This window comes from Eriocheir sinensis, chromosome 45 (assembly GCF_024679095.1).
Source record: "Eriocheir sinensis breed Jianghai 21 chromosome 45, ASM2467909v1, whole genome shotgun sequence".
Classification (NCBI taxonomy): Eukaryota; Metazoa; Arthropoda; class Malacostraca; order Decapoda; family Varunidae; genus Eriocheir; species Eriocheir sinensis.
Window position 1 is genome coordinate 737,956 of NC_066553.1, and position 19,539 is coordinate 757,494.

The 19,539-nt window shown below is 42.6% G+C and overlaps 1 protein-coding gene across 1 annotated transcript in view; it reads right to left on the reverse strand.

Annotated features, from left to right (window-relative positions):
• The window catches only part of LOC126980831 (nephrin-like), a 211,982-nt gene that overhangs the window by 33,868 nt on the left and 158,575 nt on the right, over positions 1-19,539 (reverse strand). The window contains exon 8 of the mRNA XM_050831109.1: positions 5,449-5,593. Within this exon, the coding sequence (XP_050687066.1) occupies positions 5,449-5,593 (145 nt within the window). The remainder of the gene's footprint in view (positions 1-5,448; positions 5,594-19,539) is intronic.

Consider the following 19,539-nt stretch of genomic DNA (forward strand, 5'->3'; position numbering starts at 1 on the left):
TTTGAGTTCTTATGCGTTTTTTTTCGCGCGATAACTTCACTGTCTCTCCTTTCAGAGTTAAGGAGGCAGCCACACTCAAAACAGAAATACATAAGAAGGAAATTAAAATACGTTGCTCCATATTAAAGAAATGGGAAACAACAAAATAGTGTAACTTCTTTCACTCTTTTTTTTCAGTATTTCCATCATACAGAGGTGAAAACAACACTCCTTCCATCACCTCATCATCATTGCTCCAGATAAAAAAAAAAAAAAAGAGTAGTTTTCCTGCTATATACATTTCTGTCTCTACACGCTAACTTCTCTCTCTCTCTCTCTCTCTCTCTCTCTCTCTCTCTCTCTCTCTCTCTCTCTCTCTCTCTCTCTCTCTCTCTCTCTCTCTCTCTCTCTCTCTCTCTCTCTCTCTCTCTCTCAGTATTTGCATCACAGAGCCGAAAAAAAAATGTTCCTTATATCACTTCGTATAAAAGGAAAAGGGGAAAATAACACGAGAAAGTGATTAATTTTGGCTGCATGTACATTTTTATCTCTCTTTCTCTGTCTCCTTTTTCAGCATTTGCATCACACAAGAGAGAGATGAAAAAACACTCCTTCCATCACCGTGAAAGAGCTCTCACTCACACACACACACACACACACACACACACACACACACATACACACACATACCCCTCCACCCCCACAACCTCCCACCCCTCCCACACACACATCACACCGAGAAAACACACACACAAAAAAAATAAACGTCTATGCATGCACTCGTTCACATAGTCAGCGAAAGCACACCGAAAATGAATAGAAAAAAAAGGTCGCGAGTGAGGAAGAGAAATAAAGACGAGGAAAGAGTCCCACGAACGGAGATGAATGCGGGATTGCCATGCGTGCGTCAGGGAAGAGAAGGGAAGGGAAGGGAGGGAAGGGAAGCTGGGTCCGTTGACGTGCGTGTTGGTGAAAAGCAAAACAATAAAAGAATCCATATGTATATACAGAGGGAGGAGGAGGAGGAGGAGGAGGAGGAGGGGTAGAGAGAAAAGACATTTGTAGGCGGTATGTGCAAAGCTTGAAGTAGATTGATAGACAGATAGATGGAGGAAGAGGGAGGAGGAGGAGGAGGAGAACAAAAGAGGCAAATATATGCGTTTGAGGGAGGAGAGGAGGAGAAAACAGGAGGAGGATGAGAAAATATGGAGAAAAAGAGTCATTTGTTAGCGGTATATACAGAGGTTGAAATAGACTGATAGACAGATAGATGGAGGAAGAGGGAGGAGGAGGAGGAGGAGGAAAAGGAGAGGAGGGATGAGAAGAAGAACCAATAAGGAGGAGGAGGAGAAAGGGTAGAGAGAAAAGACATTTGTAGACGGTATATACAGAGGTTGAAATAGACTGATAGACAGATAGAGGGAGGAGGAGGGAGGATGAGGATCAGGAGGAAAAGGAGAGGAGGGAGGAGAGGAGGAGCAATAAGGAGGAGGAGGAGAAAGGGTAGAGAGAAAAGACATTTGTAGACGGTATATACAAAAGTTGAAGTAGACTGATAGACAGATAGATGGAGGAAGAGGGAGGAGGAGGAGGAGGAGGAAAAGGAGAGGAGGGAGGAGAGGAGGAGCAATAAGGAGGAGGATGAGGAAGGGTGGAGAGAAAAGACATTTGTAGAGGGAGGAGGAGGGAGGAGGAGGAGGAGGAGGAGGAGGAAAAGGAGAGGAGGGAGGAGAGGAGGAGCAATAAGGAGGAGGATGAGGAAGGGTGGAGGGACTGTAGCAAACTATCTCTGAAACGGTCTTCCCACACATACGCCAACACTTCAATGTCACATACACTACACAACACACATACACACACCAACACGTTTTCTATGTGTTTTGTTTATCCCAATGACCTCTGTATGGTTGTTCAAATAAATAACCTTGACGGGTATTGGTGTTTCCTTTACCCGGGGACCAACTATTAATATAAGCACTCAAACCACCAACAGGAAAAGTCGTTTGTAGGCTGTATATGCAAAAGCCGAGGTGGATTGATGGATAAATGGATAGAAGACGGAGGGAAAGGAGGAAGTATGGAGGCAGGGAGGTAAATATACGTGTTTGAGGGAGGGGGGAAGGACAGACTGACGGATCATAAAACATTACCAAAAACATTCATTCATTCATTCCATTATAACGCTCATCGCTTCCTAATCTCTCTCTCTCTCTCTCTCTCTCTCTCTCTCTCTCTCTCTCTCTCTCTCTCTCTCTCTCTCTCTCTCTCTCTCTCTCTCTCTCTCTCTCTCTCTCTCTCTCTCTCTCTCTCTCTCTCTCTCTCTCTCTCATTGGCTCCCCCTGCAACACACACACACGCCCATAACACTGGACGCAACACGACCATCATTCGGGGCCCTGATTCTCACCACTAAGTCATCAAACACACGCACAACTTACTCCCATTATCAAAGCGCTGGGCGGGTCGAGGGGGAGCGAGCGAGGGAGAGAGGGGGAAAACAGAGCCCCCAAACACACACATATCAGCTTACAAAAAGTCCAATTTCCGTCGCTTTTTACAGTGTGTGCCAGTAATGGGGAGTCATACCTTGCCTCCCCTCTCTGTCCCGCTCTCTCTCCTCTTCCTTCCGTCTCTCTTTCCTCTCTTCCCTGTAGTGTTTTTCCCTCTCTCTCTCTTCCTCCTTCCTTCTTCCTTCCCCTTTCCCTCTCCTTATAATTATCTCTTCTCTCTGCCTTCTAGTTTTCCTTTTTTCTTGTTTCTTCCTTTCTCCCTCCTTCTTCTCTCCTTCCCTCTCTATTTTTCCTCTTGTGTTTTCCCCTTTCTCTCTCTCTCCCTCCCTCGATTCCTTCTTCCTCTCTCCCCTCCTTATGTCTCTCCTCTTTCCTCTCGAGTGTTTCCTCCTCTCTCCTTCCTCTCCCTTCCTTCTTCCCCTCTCCCTGCCTCTGTCTCTCTCTCTCTCTCTCTCTCTCTCTCTCTCTCTCTCTCTCTCTCTCTCTCTCTCTCTCTCTCCTAACTGCTAATAAGTACATTAAAACGAGTGATGAATTAATAAGAGAGAGAGAGAGAGAGAGAGAGAGAGAGAGAGAGAGAGAACTAATATTTACAGTGATATAGGCAAAGCAAGGTGGAGGGTGAGTGAGTGAGTGAGTGAGTGAGTGAGTGAGTGAGTGAGTGAGTGAGTGAGTGAGTGAGTGAGTGAGTGAGTGAGAGTGAGTGAGTGAGTGAGTGAGTGAGAGTGAGTGAGTGAGTGAGTGAGTGAGGGTGAGTGAGTGAGTGAGTGAGTGAGTGAGTGAGTGAGTGAATCAGGAGTAGGTCAATAAAAGGAGGAAGAATGGAAGGAAGAAGAGGAAAACAAATGAAAAGGAGAAGAAAAAGAAGAAAATGGAAGATAACAGGGACGAAGGAACACATGGATGAATGAGGGAAGGAAGAAAAGAAGGAAGGAAAGAAATGAAGACCAGATAAACGAAGGAAAGCAAATATGAATGAAGAAATGAATGAAGGAAAACAGGAAAGCAAAAAGAAACGGAAAAACACAAGAATGAATGAATGAGGGAAGGAAGGAAAGAAGGAAGGAAAGAAATGAAGACCAGATAAACGAAGGAAAGCAAAAATGAATGAAGAAATGAATGAAGGAAAACAGGGAAGCAAAAAGAAACGGAAAAACACAAGAATGAATGAATGAATGAATGAAAGAAGGAAAGAAATGAAGACCAGAAAAACGAAGGAAAGCAAATATGAATGAAGAAATGAATGAAGGAAAACAGGGAAGCAAAAAGAAACGGAAAAACACAAGAATGAATGAATGAATGAATGAATGAGGGAAAGAAAAAAAAACAAGGAAAGTGAAAAAAAAACAAAGATATGGAAAAAATGCAAAAAATGAAAAAGGAAAAAAGGAAGGAAGGAACAAGGAAAGGAATGGAGAATGCAAGAAGGAAAGAAAGAATGCATTAATGAAAAAAAGGAAAAAAAACAAGAAAAAAAACATGAAAACACAGGCACGGGGGCACGCAGGAAGGAACGAGCGACTCAAACGAAGTCTTTCCATCGATCCACGAAGAGACGTAATTGACGAGGAGGAGGAGGAGGACGAGCGGCTGTAAGGAGCATGCAGATTAGGCGAGGAGGTCGGGGCAGGCACTCACGAGGGATTAGTAGGGCGCGGGGCACAGGCTGAGGCGGGGGTAGGCTGGGCAGGGCTTAGGTGAGGGTAGGAAGGAGGGAGCATGTAGGTGAGGGAGGAAGGATTGAGGGAGGAACGGAAGGAAGGAGGGTGGATGAAGTGAATGAAGGAGTTAATGTGGAAAGTGGAAGGAAGGGAGTGAGTGAGTGAGTGAGTGAGTGAGTAAGTGAGGTCAGTAAATGGAGGAAGAAATTGAAGGAAGAAAATAAAACAGAGGAAGTGGAAAAAAGAAACAAAAGGAAAAAACAAATAGAAGTGAAGAAGGAAGGAACGCAGGACTGAATGACTGACTGACTGAATGAATGTTAGAAAGAAAGAAAGAAGAGAAAAATGAATGAAGAACTAGTACAGGATAGAGAGAGTGAGTGAGTGAGTGAATGTGAGTGAGTGAGTGAGTATCATGACTGGCTGACGAACGAAATGAATGAACGAAGAACGAGTGACTGATTGAACGGCTGACTGACTTGATTGACTGACGCCGATAACACCCACCCACCCACACCCACACCCACACACACACACACATACACACGCACACATATTGGCAATCACGAGTCCAGCATTTGATCAGACCGTGGGTGAATGACATGTTATATTGACCATCTCTCATACTGCCCCCCTAACTGGCTGACAGGAACCCTTGCACAGGTAAACACAGGTATAGGGGTGGATATGAAGGTGGTGGTGGTGGTGGTGGTGGTGTGATTTATATAGTAACCGATTTTCTCTCTCTCTCTCTCTCTCTCTCTCTCTCTCTCTCTCTCTCTCTCTCTCTCTCTCTCTCTCTCTCTCTCTCTCTCCTCTTTCTCCTTCCTCTTTCCTTTCTCTCCTTTCTATCTCTCTCCCTCCTTTCCTTTCTCTCCTTTAGTTTTCTCTCTTCTCTCCCTTTCTCCCTCCCTTCCTGAACACGGAGGGAGGGAACAAGGGAATGAAAGGACCCAGGAATGAGTGAATGAATGAAAAAGAAAGTAGGAAAGGAAAAAAACTAATGGAGGAAAGTGAGAAAAGAGGAAGGGAAAAACGAAGAAACGCAAGAATGAGTGAATGAATGAAGGAAGGAAAAAATGCAGGAAGTGAATAACAAAGGGAGGAAGGAACGCAAGAATGAATAAATGAAGGAAGAAAGTAATGGAGGAAGGAAAGAAAGAAAAAAGGAAGGGAAGAACAGAGAAGCGCTTGAATGAATGAATGAATGAATGAAGGAAAGAATGCAGGAAGTGATTAACAAAGGAAAGGAAGCAACGTTAGATTGAAGGAAATAATGAATGGCCGGGCTTACTCACAGGTGACTTGCAGGACGGTGGTGGTGTGCATGCCCTGGCCGGGAATGTTGGGGTTGTGGGCGCGACAGGTGAGCGCCGCGCCGTTGTCCTCCGCCTCAGGTACGAAGGTGAGCATCGAGACAGTCTTGTTGCCCACCATCCGCGACTGTACGGGAGAAGAAAACTCTAATTGGTAACACTCGATGAGATGTACATAAGGCTTATAACTTTACTGTAAGAATAGACAACCCACTTAGTAACACTCGGTAATGCTTGTAATGCTTAGATAGACATGAGTGAGGGAGGGAAAGAAGAAAGGAATGGACGAAGGGAACCACAGAGGACCGAAGGAATGCAAGAACGAATGAAGGAAGGAAGTAAGGTAGAAAGGAATGGAGGAAGTGAAGAAGAAAGAAACGAAGGAACGCAGGAATGAATGAATGAAGAAAGGCAGGAAGGAAGAAACACATTAACCAGTCACTTAGTTGTGTTGCAAGTTCCCTGGACTGACACTCACTTAGCAACACTCGGCAACATATATTAAACTCAGGACATTGTCAAACTAGTCAACACGATATGAACGCCGTCCTTTAGCCCTTGCCTTGCGTTTTTCTCATAGTTTTATCTTTTTCGTTTTCCTATCGAGTTGGTTTCTCTTTCCGCAAACACACACTCGCAGACAAACAATAGCGGACGCCCAAAACAACAAACGAAAAAGAGCATTCAGCAGTTTGCATAAAATAACATCCTCACCATAAAACAAAAAAAGTCCGTCAACAGGCTGGGCCAACATTGTCTTTCCTTTTTACTTTGACAATTTTATGGTTCGTGGTTTAAAGAAAGCGAAAAAAAGAGAAGCGAAAGGAAGAAAAAGGAGAGAGTTTGATTGACGAATGATAAAGAGGATGGGGATGATGAAGAAAAATGAAGGAGAAAAGAATTAGAAAAAGATAAAAAAGGAAGGAGGAAAGTTGAAGAAGTTAAAATAGTATATAATAAGAATTAAAGTCTACTAGCAAAATAAAAACAAATAATGCAAGTGACAAAAATGATATGAAAAAAAGAGAAAAAGCAAAACGTCAGAATACACACACACACACACACACACACACACACACACACACACACACACACACACACACACACCACCCCCTTCCATACACACCCACTTCAAAATAACACAGATTAAAACACACAAACACAAATAAAAACGGAGCAAGAGAGAGCTAACGAGAGATTACGTGGATAAGCTTTACTCCACCACCACCACCACCACCACCACCTAGGGCTAAGCAGCATTATTTACCGTCCATTACACGGCCGGCAGAGTAGAGCTGATGGCCGTCGACAAGAGGCGCTAATTAACTGAGCTCAAACCATTAATTAAGGCTAAAATTAATTAAACGGAGGAGCAGAATGAAATGAGCAGCTATTACGCGCTTTTTACGCACCAGACCGGACCGCACGTCACTTACCTGCCCGCCCGCCCGCTGCTGCATCGTCATTACCGCCATCACCACCTGCATCATCAACACCACAACCTCCACTCACTATCTGCAACACTCGTATCACCAACACTACCACCAACACTAACACTAATATCAACTACAGCTTATCAAGACCACTACTACCACCACCACCATCACCAAAATCAACACCACTACCACCTCAACTCCATTCACCTGGCCTTCTCGCACTACTTCACCGCCATCACCACCACCTTCAACACCGCTAATACCATCATCTCCCTCTATACGCCTTTAATCCCTCACTGCATAAACATATCATCCCTTCCCCTCTACGTAAGAAAATAGTGCTGGATTACGCTGTTAATAGTCGATAAAGATTCCTAACATTTCGGACCGTTTTCCAGTATTTCTTGACGTTTCGCTTTCTCTCACTTCGGCAGATTGCGCTCACTCACTCCTTCCTTTTGTGCGAGCTGGTCAGTGTCGCAGAGCAAGGCTTCAAGAAGAGGGGCTTTGTGCCTCGTCCTCGCCTACTACATGGCCCCTGCACCCGTCCCTGGCCAGTCAGACGTATATATACCTGGCTTACACCTGACTCACACGTGCATGCCCATTGAAACCAGGTGTGTAGGCAAGCGTGAGGAGGCTGTTATCTCCGTGGACACACACGCGTCTAGTTGGCACACACGAGGAGGGAGAGGAGCGCTCGACTTGACACATCACTCACCGCCCCGCGCTGAAGGCTTAACCCAACCCGTCACGCATAGGGCTCATCTGCATTCACTCAGGAGATTCGGAGTGAGGGAAGAGGCGGAGAATAAAAGATGTAGGTGAGAGGAGCATTAACGAAGAGGCTGTGAAGGATGGGTGAGTGTTTAGAAGGGTGGACGAGAGTGGCTGAGTGAGTAAGTGAATTAGACTAACTGACTGACTGACTGATTGATTGAGTGATTGAGGGACAGACTAACGAAGCCGCTTAATGTCTGACCGAATGAATAGCTGATTGGTGGCTCTTAGTTAAGGAAAATTGTGAGAAGGTTGCCTTTGAAACCATGTAAGGAAATATAAGTTAGATTAAAGGAAAAAAATATAGAAGTGGACTTATTTTGGTTCATGTAATAAAGTTATTATACACCCAGGGACACACACACACACACACACACACACACACACACACACACACACACACACACACACACACACACAGGTATCTCAATCACATTATTTTTTTGCATACTGATAATCCAATCTCAAAAATTTATTAAAAACTAGATTACGTCCTCCTCCTCCTCCTCCTCCTCCTCCTCCTTCTCCTCCTCCTCCTCCTCCTCCTCCTCCTCCTCCACACAAATAGGACAGAGTGTACACAAGAATGATTATGAAGATGGGAATGAATGGAAGTTATGAGTCAAAAATAAGTCGAAGCAAAAAAATAGATTTACTAATTTGTTAGCGTTTCAAAAAGATCATGATGATAAAAATAATAATGAAAAAAAAACCACATTATTATGGTCTAAGTAAATATTTATCTATGGAAAAAAAGTTAAGATACATAAACACACACTCTCTCTCTCTCTCTCTCTCTCTCCTTTGCCCTGAACTCCTTAATTAATGAACTTTTACAGACGTGGACAATTAGGTCTCGCGCGACTATAATAATAATAATAATAATAATAATAATAATAATAATAATAATAATAATAATAATAATAATATCACCACACAGTCGATGGGAAGTAGAGGAACCATAAGTATTTTCGCCCAAACTTTATATATATTTCCATCGCGTTAATTATTCATTCCCGGAACCCGAGGTGTGTGTGTGTGTGTGTGTGTGTGTGTGTGTGTGTGTGTGTGTGTGTGTGTGTGTGAACTGAAAGCACTGACACACACACACACACACACACACACACACACACACACTCAACCAAGAATAACCAATACTACTACTACTACTACTACTACTAATAATAATAATAATAATAAATAAATAAAAACAGAAACAAAACCAATAAATATAATAATAAAATAAGCCCAAAAAAGCAATAACCAGGCATCGAACACCCACCAATAAAAACCTTAATAAAAAAACAATAAAGAAATGAAAAAAAAAATAAAACCCACGCATTCGAATGACAATAATCTCTCTCTCTCTCTCTCTCTCTCTCTCTCTCTCTCTCTCTCTCTCTCTCTCTCTCTCTCTCTCTCTCTCTCTCTCTCTCTCTCTCTCGCGTGTAATAAAATCGAAGGGAATGAGAGATGAAAGGGAAAGAGGAACAAGAGGAAGAGGACGCGCGGGAAACGATATTAAAAGTTCCAACAATTACCGATAAAATTAATATTCCGTTAATTTTATTGTTATTGAAAACTGAAGGAAGGTGAGAGGGAGGGAGGGAGGGAGGAGGAGGAGGAGGAGGAGGAGGAGGAGGAGGAGGAGGAGGAGGAGGTGAAAGGAGGTTAAGGATGGATATACGAAGATGTGTTGGTGGATAAGAAGAAGAAAAAGAAGAAAAAGGGGAAGAAGGAAAGGAAGAAGAAAAGAAGGAAAAGAAGATTATGAAGGATGAGGTTGAATAGGAAAAGAGTGGAGGAGGAGGAGGAAGAGGAGGAAGAAAGGAGGAAGAAGGAGGAAGATGATAAGGAGGTTGAGGGCGATAATAAAGAGGAAAAGAAGGAAGAGGATTAGAAGAAAAGGAAGAGGAGGAAGAGGAGGAGGAGGAAATTGAAGGATAGAAGAAGAGGAAGAGGAGGAGGAGGAGGAGGAGGAGGAGGACAGCGAGGAGCCATCCCTTTTCATGCCTTGCTGCGCGCGATGAAAAACAAACAAAAATACGAACACACACACACACACACACACACGATAAAAGAGAGAGAGAGAGAGAGAGAGAGAGAGAGAGAGAAGAGGGAGGGGGATAAGAGGAGAGAGGAGGATGAAGAGAGAGCAGGAAGGATGAAAGAAGTAGAGGATGGTAAAACAAGATGAAAAAGAAGAAGAGGGAGGGAAGGATAAGAGAGGGTGGGAGAGGAAGAAAGAGAAGAGAAAGAAAGGAGAGAGGAAAGGGATCATGGGGGGGGGGGGGACAGAGGGAGAGACAGAGGGAGGAAAGGAGATGAAAAAGAAGAGGGAGGGAAGGATGAGAGAGTGACGGAGAGGAAGAAAGGGGAGAGGAAAGGGATCATGGGGGACAAAGGGAGGAAAGGAAAGGGAGGGAGGGAAGGAGGGAGGAAAAGGATGAAAGAGGCAAGGATGAGAGGGTGACGGAGAGGAAGAAAGGAGAGAGGAAATAGGAGGGAGTGAAGGATGAAGGAGAGAAGGATAAAAGAGTGGCGTAGAGGAAGAAAGGAGAGGAAACGGAGGGAGAGGGAATGGGAGGGAGGGAAAGGATAAAGGAGAGAAGAATAAAAGAGTGACGTAGAGGAAGAAAGGAGAGGAAACGGAGGGAGAGGGAATGGGAGGGAGGGAAAGGATAAAGGAGAGACGTATAAAAGAGTGACGTAGAGGAAGAAAGGAGAGGGAATGGGAGGGAGGGAAAGGATAAAGGAGAGAAGGATAAAAGAGTGACGTAGAGGAAGAAAGGAGAGGAAACGGAGGAAGAGGGAATGGGAGGGAGGGAAAGGATAAAGGAGAGAAGGATAAAAGAGTGACGTAGAGGAAGAAAGGAGAGGAAACGGAGGGAGAGGGAATGGGAGGAGGAAAGGATAAAGGAGAGAAGAATAAAAGAGTGACGTAGAGGAAGAAAGGAGAGGAAACGGAGGGAGAGGGAATGGGAGGGAGGGAAAGGATAAAGGAGAGAAGAATAAAAGAGTGACGTAGAGGAAGAAAGGAGAGGGAATGGGAGGGAGGGAAAGGATAAAGGAGAGAAGGATAAAAGAGTGACGTAGAGGAAGAAAGGAGAGGAAACGGAGGGAGAGGGAATGGGAGGAAAGGAAAGATGAAGGAGGAAAGGATGAGAGTGACGTAGAGGAAGAAAGGAGAGGAAACGGAGGGAGAGGGAATGGGAGGGAGGGAAGGAGGGAGGGAGAGGATGAAGGAGCCGGGCTAACAAGGTGAAGCACTCTATCCTACCTGACAATGTAAACAGAGTCACCTTGATTAATGGCTCCCTACCTGAACGGCGAGAGAGAGAGAGAGAGAGAGAGAGAGAGAGAGAGAGAGAAAATAGTTGACAGAAGATAAATATACAAGATAATAGATAAATAGATGAATAAATAAGAACAAATGAGAAAATAGATACATAAGATAAATAAGAGTAGAAATAAATAGATAACTGATAGATAGAAAGATAGATAGCTGGATAGATAAAGGGAGAAAGAGAAGGAAGAAAGCAACAAGAAGCAAAGAGAAGGAAGAGGAGGAGGAGGAGGAGGAGGAGGAGGAGGAAGAGGAGGAGGAGGAAAATGAAACACTGGAATATTCAACACTTGGGACACAAGAGAGAGAGAGAGAGAGAGAGAGAGAGAGAGAGAGAGAGAACGACCATCATAAGAAATTAAACGTCGGAAATAAGTTTTGTTTTTTCTTTCTTTTCCTTCCTTTTCTTTCTTCTTTTTTTCCTTTTTTTCCTTCCTTCATGTATTTCTTTCTGCTTCTTCCTATTTACTGTTTTGTTAGTTCGCTTTGCTGCCTTCCTCTTTTTTCCTTTTATTTTCTTGTTCGCTTTCTTTCTTTTTCTTTTCTTTCTTTTCTTCTTTTTCTTTCTTTTCATCTTTTTCCGAATTTTCTTCTTTTCCTGTTTTTGTTCTTTTCCTACTTCGCTTCCACCTTTCATTCATTCCTCTCTCTCTCTCTCTCTCTCTCTCTCTCTCTCTCTCTCTCTCTCTCTCTCTCTCTCTCTCTCTCACCCACACCCACACACACACACACACACACACACACACACACACAACTCTCCCCTCGCACACACACACATACCGCCCCCCCTCCTCCATCCCCCCGCCCGCCCCCTCCACGCACGCACGCACGCACGCACACAAGCACCTTACTCAGCCTTAGCAATTTTTTTTTCTCGAGATCCTGAAAGCAAGATAAATCGCCGGCATATTTCTTCATTCTTTTTCTCTTTTTTTTTCTTCTTTTTCTTATACTTTCTTTGGCGTTTTAGAGGTTCCCGTGAACCCCCCGAATTGCAAGCTTCTTCTCCGATGTGAAAGTGTTTTAATCTCTCTCTCTCTCTCTCTCTCTCTCTCTCTCTCTCTCTATGTATCTATCTCTCTCTTCTCTTTTCTATTCTCTGTCTATTTGTCTATTATTTTTCTACTTTATTTCTCATTTAGTTTCTCTTCTTTTCTCTTGTCATTTATCTTTTCCTCTCTCTCTCTCTCTCTCTCTCTCTCTCTCTCTCTCTCTCTCTCCTATTTTCTTATCTATTTATGGGTTTACTTGTCATATATTTTCATCTCACCTCTCTCTCTCTCTCTCTCTCTCTCTCTCTCTCTCTCTCTCTCTCTCTCTCTCTCTCTCTCTCTCTCTCTCTCTCTCTCTCTCTCTCTCTCTCTCTCTCTCTCTCTCTTTCTCTCTCTCAGTGTACCCAGAAATCGTATCCATGGCGGGGAGGGAGCGAATAAATGAAATGTTTCCATCAATTGAATAACAAACATAAATACCAAGAGACTTCCATTACGGAGAACGAGGTGAAGGAGAGGAAAAGGAGGAGGAAGAGGGGGTGTAGAGGGAGGAGGAGGAGGAGGAGGAGGAGAATAATAATGATATGAAAATGAATAGGAGAGAGAAGTCGAAGAAGAAGAAGAAGGAAGGAAAAAAACAAAGTAACCAAGATTATATTTACACAAGAAAGAAAAGCAACGAAGAAGCAAAGAAAAGAATAAGAAACAAGAAAAGCCGAAAAAAAGGAGAAATGAGAAACGAGACGAGCAAAAATAAAATAAAAAAACGTCCATTAATATAGATAGAAAATAAGCAACAAAGAAAACACACAAGAAACAAGAAAACCCGCAAAGACGGTGAAGAATGAGAAGAAAAAACGTGCCTCAGAAAAAGAAGCAAACGTCGTGACAGCTTAAGATATCGAGGTGGAGTTGAAATTCGAGGGGGGAAGAAACGTTCAGGAGGAGGAGGAGGAGGAGGAGGAGGAGGAGGAGGACCAACGAAAGAGTGAAAGAGGGAAAGTAATATATCCCTTGACTGGGGGAGAGGGAAGAAAGGGAGGGTAGGAGAGAGAGAGGGAGAGAGGGAGTGGAAGGGTTAAGGGAAGGAGAGAGAGGGAGGGATAGGGATGAAGAGAGAAAGGGTGAGAAGCAAGGAAGAGAGAAGGGAGGAAAGGGGACGGGGTGGGTTGGAGGCAGTGAAGAAGGGAGAGGAAGGGTTAAGGGGAGAAAGAGAGGGAGGGGAAAGAGAGAGAATGAGAGGTTAAGGGAGAGAGAGGGAGACGAGACGAGGGTATGAAGTGACGGAAGGGTTAAGGGAGGGAGAGAGAAATTCAGAGAGGGAGAGAGAGCGAGAGGCAAGGACACTAGAGGGAGAGGGGGTGAAGGAGCTGAGGGAGAGGAAGGGAGAGATTCAGAGAGTGAGAGAGAGAGCGAGAGGTAAGGGCACTGGAGGGAGGGGTGAAGGGCTCTCACTCCGCAAAACCCAGAAAATAAAGGGACTCCGCCCTCGTCTGAAGCTGCGTGATCTGACTGTGCGAGAGAGAGAGAGAGAGAGAGAGAGAGAGAGAGAGAGAAGAGAGAAGAGACACACACACACACACACACACACACACACACACACACACACACACACACACACATTCACACACACTCACAAAGACTTCCACCATAACCCCACCTCTCCCTACCAATCTTCTCATCCTCCCCCCCTCCCCCACCCACACACACCTGTCCCAACCAACAAACACGTGCTAATCAAGGTGTTCCTGACTCCACGCAAACACACAATAGACATCAGGTAACAAGCTCTCTCTCCTCTTCCTCCTTTTCCTTTTCTCTTACTTTTAACACCATCCCTGCCGTTACATTCCACCTCCACCCCTACCATCACCACCACGGAGAGTCTAGGTCCCTATATACAGCGCTACGTTAGGGTCTTGTGGCGGTAAAGCTGCATGAGGAGAAGGAAGGAAGGAGAGCAGTGTTGGTATGCAGAGGGGTTGCTGTGGGAAGGAATGGGAGGGTAAGAAGTTTGAAATGGTAAGAGGTATGGAGGGAGGTTGAGTGCAGAATTTGTTTAGGCGAGAAGTAGCTAGTGGGGTACTGAGAGAGTTACTGAGCGAGTTTCTGATTCTTTGCTATACAACTCTTTATTATCTAGGGAATTATAACTCTCTCTCTCTCTCTCTCTCTCTCTCTCTCTCTCTCTCTCTCTCTCTCTCTCTCTCTCTCTCTCTCTCTCTCTCTCTCTCTCCGCCCCTCACTTTTATTTTTGGCCATATTTCTTTACTTTTCCTTACGTCATATCTCTATCGCTTAATCATTATATTCTCTATCATTTATATATTATTGTGTCTCTCTGCCGTGTTGGTCAATCCATTTCTCCTACAAGTCTTTATTCTCTATTACGCTACGATTTCCTCTTTTTCCGATACTTTTTATAACCTTAATTATTTGCCTTTCCTTCCTACCGTATATTCGTAGCTGTAACTCTCCGACGTTTTGCTTGGCTCTTGTTTCTTATTCCTATTTATTCTTTAGTGGATTATGATCGTCTCTCTTTAAACCAATCCTTCTTCTTGGTCTTATTAATCCTTCATTTTTCCCTTGCTCACGTAACCTCTTCTTTTCTCCTTATCTTCTCTATTTTGTCCCATTTATTCATTATCAGTTAGCCCTTCTATTTAACTCCTCTTTTATTCTCTAGTGCGTTACGATCCTCTTTTTATCCACCGGTCAATCATCTTTTGCTTAATTCTTCATCTTCCCTCCCTCACTCTCCACTCCTTATCTTCTCTCTCTTCACCATTTATTCATTATCAGTTGACCGTTCTTTCTAACTCTCTTTTATTCTCTAGTGCGTTACGATCCTCTCTCGTTATCCACTGGTCATTCATCTTTTCCTTAATTCTTCATCTTCCCTTCCTCATAGTGCATTACGATCCTCTCTCGTTATCCACTGGTCATTCATCTTTTCCTTAATTCTTCATCTTCCCTTCCTCATAGTGCATTACGATCCTCTCTCGTTATCCACTGGTCATTCATCTTTTCCTAAATTCTTCATCTTCCCTTCATTAGTGCATTACGATCCTCTCTCGTTATCCACCGGTCATTCATCTTTTCCTTAATTCTTCATCTTCCCTTCATTAGTGCATTACGATCCTCTCTCGTTATCCACCGGTCATTCATCTTTTCCTTAATTCTTCATCTTTTCCTTAATTCTTCATCTTCCCTTCATTAGTGCATTACGATCCTCTCTCGTTATCCACTGGTCATTCATCTTTTCCTTAATTCTTCATCTTCCCTTCATCATAGTGCATTACGATCCTCTCTCGTTATCCACCGGTCATTCATCTTTTCCTTAATTCTTCATCTTTTCATCATACATGAATATACTCTCTCGTTATCCACCTCATTCATCTTTTCCTTAATTCTTCATCTTCCTTCATCTTACGATCCTCTCTCGTCATCCACTGGTCATTCATCTTTTCCTTAATTCTTCATCTTCCCCTCCTCACGATCTCTCTCTCGTTATCCTCTGGTCATTCTCTCTCCTTCTCTCTCTCTCTCTTCCTCTCCTCTCTCATTCTCTCTCTCTCTCTCCACTGGTCATTCATCTCTCTCTTCATCTTCCTCCTCTCTCTCTCTCTCTCTCTCTCTCTCTCTCTCTCTCTCTCTCTCTCTCTCTCTCTCTCTCTCTCTCTCTCTCTCTCTCTCTCTCTCTCTCTCTCTCTCTCTCTCTCTCTCTCTCTCTCTCTCTCTCTCTCTCTCTCTCTCTCTCTCTCTCTCTCTCTCTCTCTCTCTCTCTCTCTCTCTCTCTCTCTCTCTCTCTGCCCGACTATTCTCAATCTTCTTTCCTCTTTATCTCTTCTCTCTTTTTCTTACTTTTTTTCTCTCTCTCTCTATCTCTACTTTACTTTTATCTTTCAAGTCCTTGTCCGCCTATCTCGCTCAATCTTTCAAACTCTAATGCATTAATATCCTCTCTCTCTCTCTCTCTCTCTCTCTCTCTCTCTCTCTCTCTCTCTCTCTCTCTCTCTCTCTCTCTCTCTCTCTCTCTCTCTCTCTCACTCTCTCTCTCTCTCTACTATTGTAAATCTCGAGCATGCATTGCCTAATTGCAAATACAACTGATGAAGTCCTTAAAGCCTCACTTAAACAAATTCCTGGACCTGACAAAAGTATATCAACTGCTGGAAAAAACTCTCTCTCTCTCTCTCTCTCTCTCTCTCTGTTTATTCTTTATTCCTTATCTATTTCTTTTATTCCTTACTTATATTTTAACCTCGTCTCTCCTAGTTACTCTTTATCCTTTATTTCTTCCTTTTTTATTCTTTATTCATCTCTTTAGCTTTCCTCTTTTTCTCTTCCTTTTTATTATCTATCCATTCATTTCTTCTTCATTTCTCTCTTTGGCATATTCGTCTTACTCTTTATTTCTTTCTTCTTCCTTCTTTATTTCTTTATTTCTTCAATCATCTTTCTCAAGCTTATTCGTCCTCCTCTCTACTTCACAATCCTTAACCTTATCTATCCCTTACTCTATCCTTCTTTCTCCATTCCTTTATTCTATTATTTTTCTCTCTCCCTCTTCTCTCCCTCATACTCCTTAGCCCTTATTCCCTAATGGGTTGATATCCTTCCTCTTCCCTCACTCCCTTCCCTTCCCTTCTTTCCTCTTCCTCCTTCAATCCCTCTGTCTATTCCATTATTGCTTAACTATTTATTCCTTCCTCTCTTCTTTATTCTTCATTCCTTTTTTTATTCTTCTTCTATATCTTCATTTCTTTGTTTTAGCATTAATTCATCTATTCTTCATTCTACATTTCATTCTTCTTCATTCCTTACTTTATTTATTCCTTTTTATTATCTCTATGAATTATTTGTCTTCCTCTCTCTCTCTTTCAACTCTTAACCTTTCAATTTTTAACTCTTTCCTTCTACTTTATTTTCAATTTTTCTATTTTTGTATTTGAAGCATTTATTCCTTTTTTTATTCTTTTTTCTTTACTCCTTTCTCTCTCTCTCTCTCTCTCTCTCTCTCTCTCTCTCTCTCTCTCTCTCTCTCTCTCTCTCTCTCTCTCTCTCTCTCTCTCTCTCTCTCTCTCTCTGGCATATTCTTCCTCCTCTCTCCTCCTTACAGTCCTTAACCCCTTATTCCCTAATGCATTAATATCGTTTTCTCCCTCTCCCTCCTTCTCTCCCTCCCTTCCCACGCTGACCTTTCTCTCTGACGTAAATGGATTATTTTCTCACGCATTAACCTCTCCTGCTCAACGATCTCACCTTCGTGTTCGACTAGGTGGTGCTATTTTTGTTGTTGGGTATTGGGTGTATCAATTTTTCCTTGTTTTCTTAATTGAGATGTTAATTTGACTGTTCTATTTCGAGTCTCTTGTTTTGATCTGTATTTTTTTTACACGGGATATTCTTCTTAATGCACTAACGTTTTTATTTAAGTGTTGTCTATATACTCATTTCTTCAATCGATGTGTTTGTTTGGCTGTTCTATTCTGAGACTCTTGCTTTAATCTGTATCTTTTTTACACGAGATATTCTTCTTAATTCACTAACATTTTTATTTAAGTGTTGTCTATATACTCATTTCTTCAATCGATGTGTTTGTTTGGCTGTTCTATTCTGAGACTCTTGCTTGAATTTGCATTTTTTTACCGGTGATATTTTAGTTCGAAACACTAACGTTTTTTTTTCCCCTCAAGTATTTTTCGTTTTATAATCAATGTGCTAATTTTGCTGTTCTATTTTCAGACTCTTGTTTAATTTGCATTTTCGTACTCGTGATATTTTAATCCACAACACTCTTTGGTATTTTTTTGTTCCGAATTAACTTTATATACAATTTTTTTCATCGGCATGTTATTTCAGCTTTTATAAGACACTTTAATCTGCATTTTCTGTATTCGTGATATACACTATTTTAATTTTTTTTCTTATGTAATGTGTATCTTCTTTTTGATTGATGTATTAATTTAGCTGTTTTATTTTTGAGATACTTATTTTAATCAGTATTTTTTTAACAATACACGCACGCCATTTTTTTCGTATGTAATGTCTATCCTTTCTCACTGATGTATTAATTTGGCTGTTCTTTTCTGGGATGCCTATTTTAATCTATGTTCCCTACACATGATATTTCAATTTAATTCGTTAACGTGTTTTTCCTCACGTGTTGTCTTTATATATTATTATTTTTAATTGAAGTATTGATTTATAGTCTGTTGACGGAGCCTGTTCATCTGGCGCCTAGGCAGCGTTTGTTACGGCTCCGGTGATTGGCTGCACCATCCCTCACTCACATGTCCGCCGTGACGCTAAACACTTGTATTTTCTTCGTCCTAGCTCGTCCTTTATTCACGACAGACCACTTTAGTTGGTACCGTTGGACTCAGCAGTAATTGTACAACTCATTTATATTTATCTAAATTAGATAAAATAAAACATAAAGGAAATGTGATGAGTTGAAGTCACAAGACAGCTCCGAAATGTTTATAACACGGTTTACTTATCAACGCTTTTCTTGACATGGCAACTTTAATCTCACAGTTTCGCCTCATAATATCTTGACCTTTCCGCACTCTATCTTACATTCCCTTTGATTCACGAAACTCTCTCCGCCTCAACACACACACACACACACACACACACACATACACACAAACACACGGCAACAACCTTGAACTATACACAATAACTCTGCCTGACCTAAACTAACCTAACATAACTTAACCTACACACACACACACACACACACACACACACACACACACAGCCTTGAACTTACACACAGTAGATTAACTTGACCTAACCTAACCTAACCTATCTTAGTCTAATCTTAGCTGAACATTCTGCTACAACACACACACACACACACACACACACACACACACACACACACACCACTTGCCTGTTCATTACCCCTTACCTTCCTTTCTTCCCTCCCTTCTTCCTTCTTTTCTTCCTTACTACTTGAAAATTAAAACATTATTAAGGTTTATCTAACTTCCCTCGCTTCTTCCTTTTCTTCCCTTTCTTTCTTTTATATATTCTTCCTACTTTCTTTCCTTCTTTCCTTTCGTTCATCCTTCCCTTTCCCCTTGTTCTTCCTACTTTCTTTCCCTCTTTCTTTCTCCTTTCATTCCTTTCCCTTTTCTCCTTTCTTCGTCCCTACTTCGAACACTAGTAAGGCAGACATACCTCACAACCAATCTTATGTCTTTCCTTACCTTCCCTTTTCCTTTCTTCCTTCTCTTCCCTCCTTCCTTCAATTCACTCATCTTCCTTTCCTTCCTCCCTCTCTCTCCTCCTCCTCCTCCTACTCCCGTACCCACCAACCCCTCCACACACACACAACCTCGGCCATTCACTACACGAACACAAACACGCCGCCCTGCCTGCCAGCCTCCTTGCCGGCCCGTGCCCCGCGGTTACCTTCTTCCTCATGCTCTGCCTGTTTGCCGGAGCCACGCCGACCAACATATTCATATTTGCTCTTACCTAGAAATGCCGAGGACTAAAA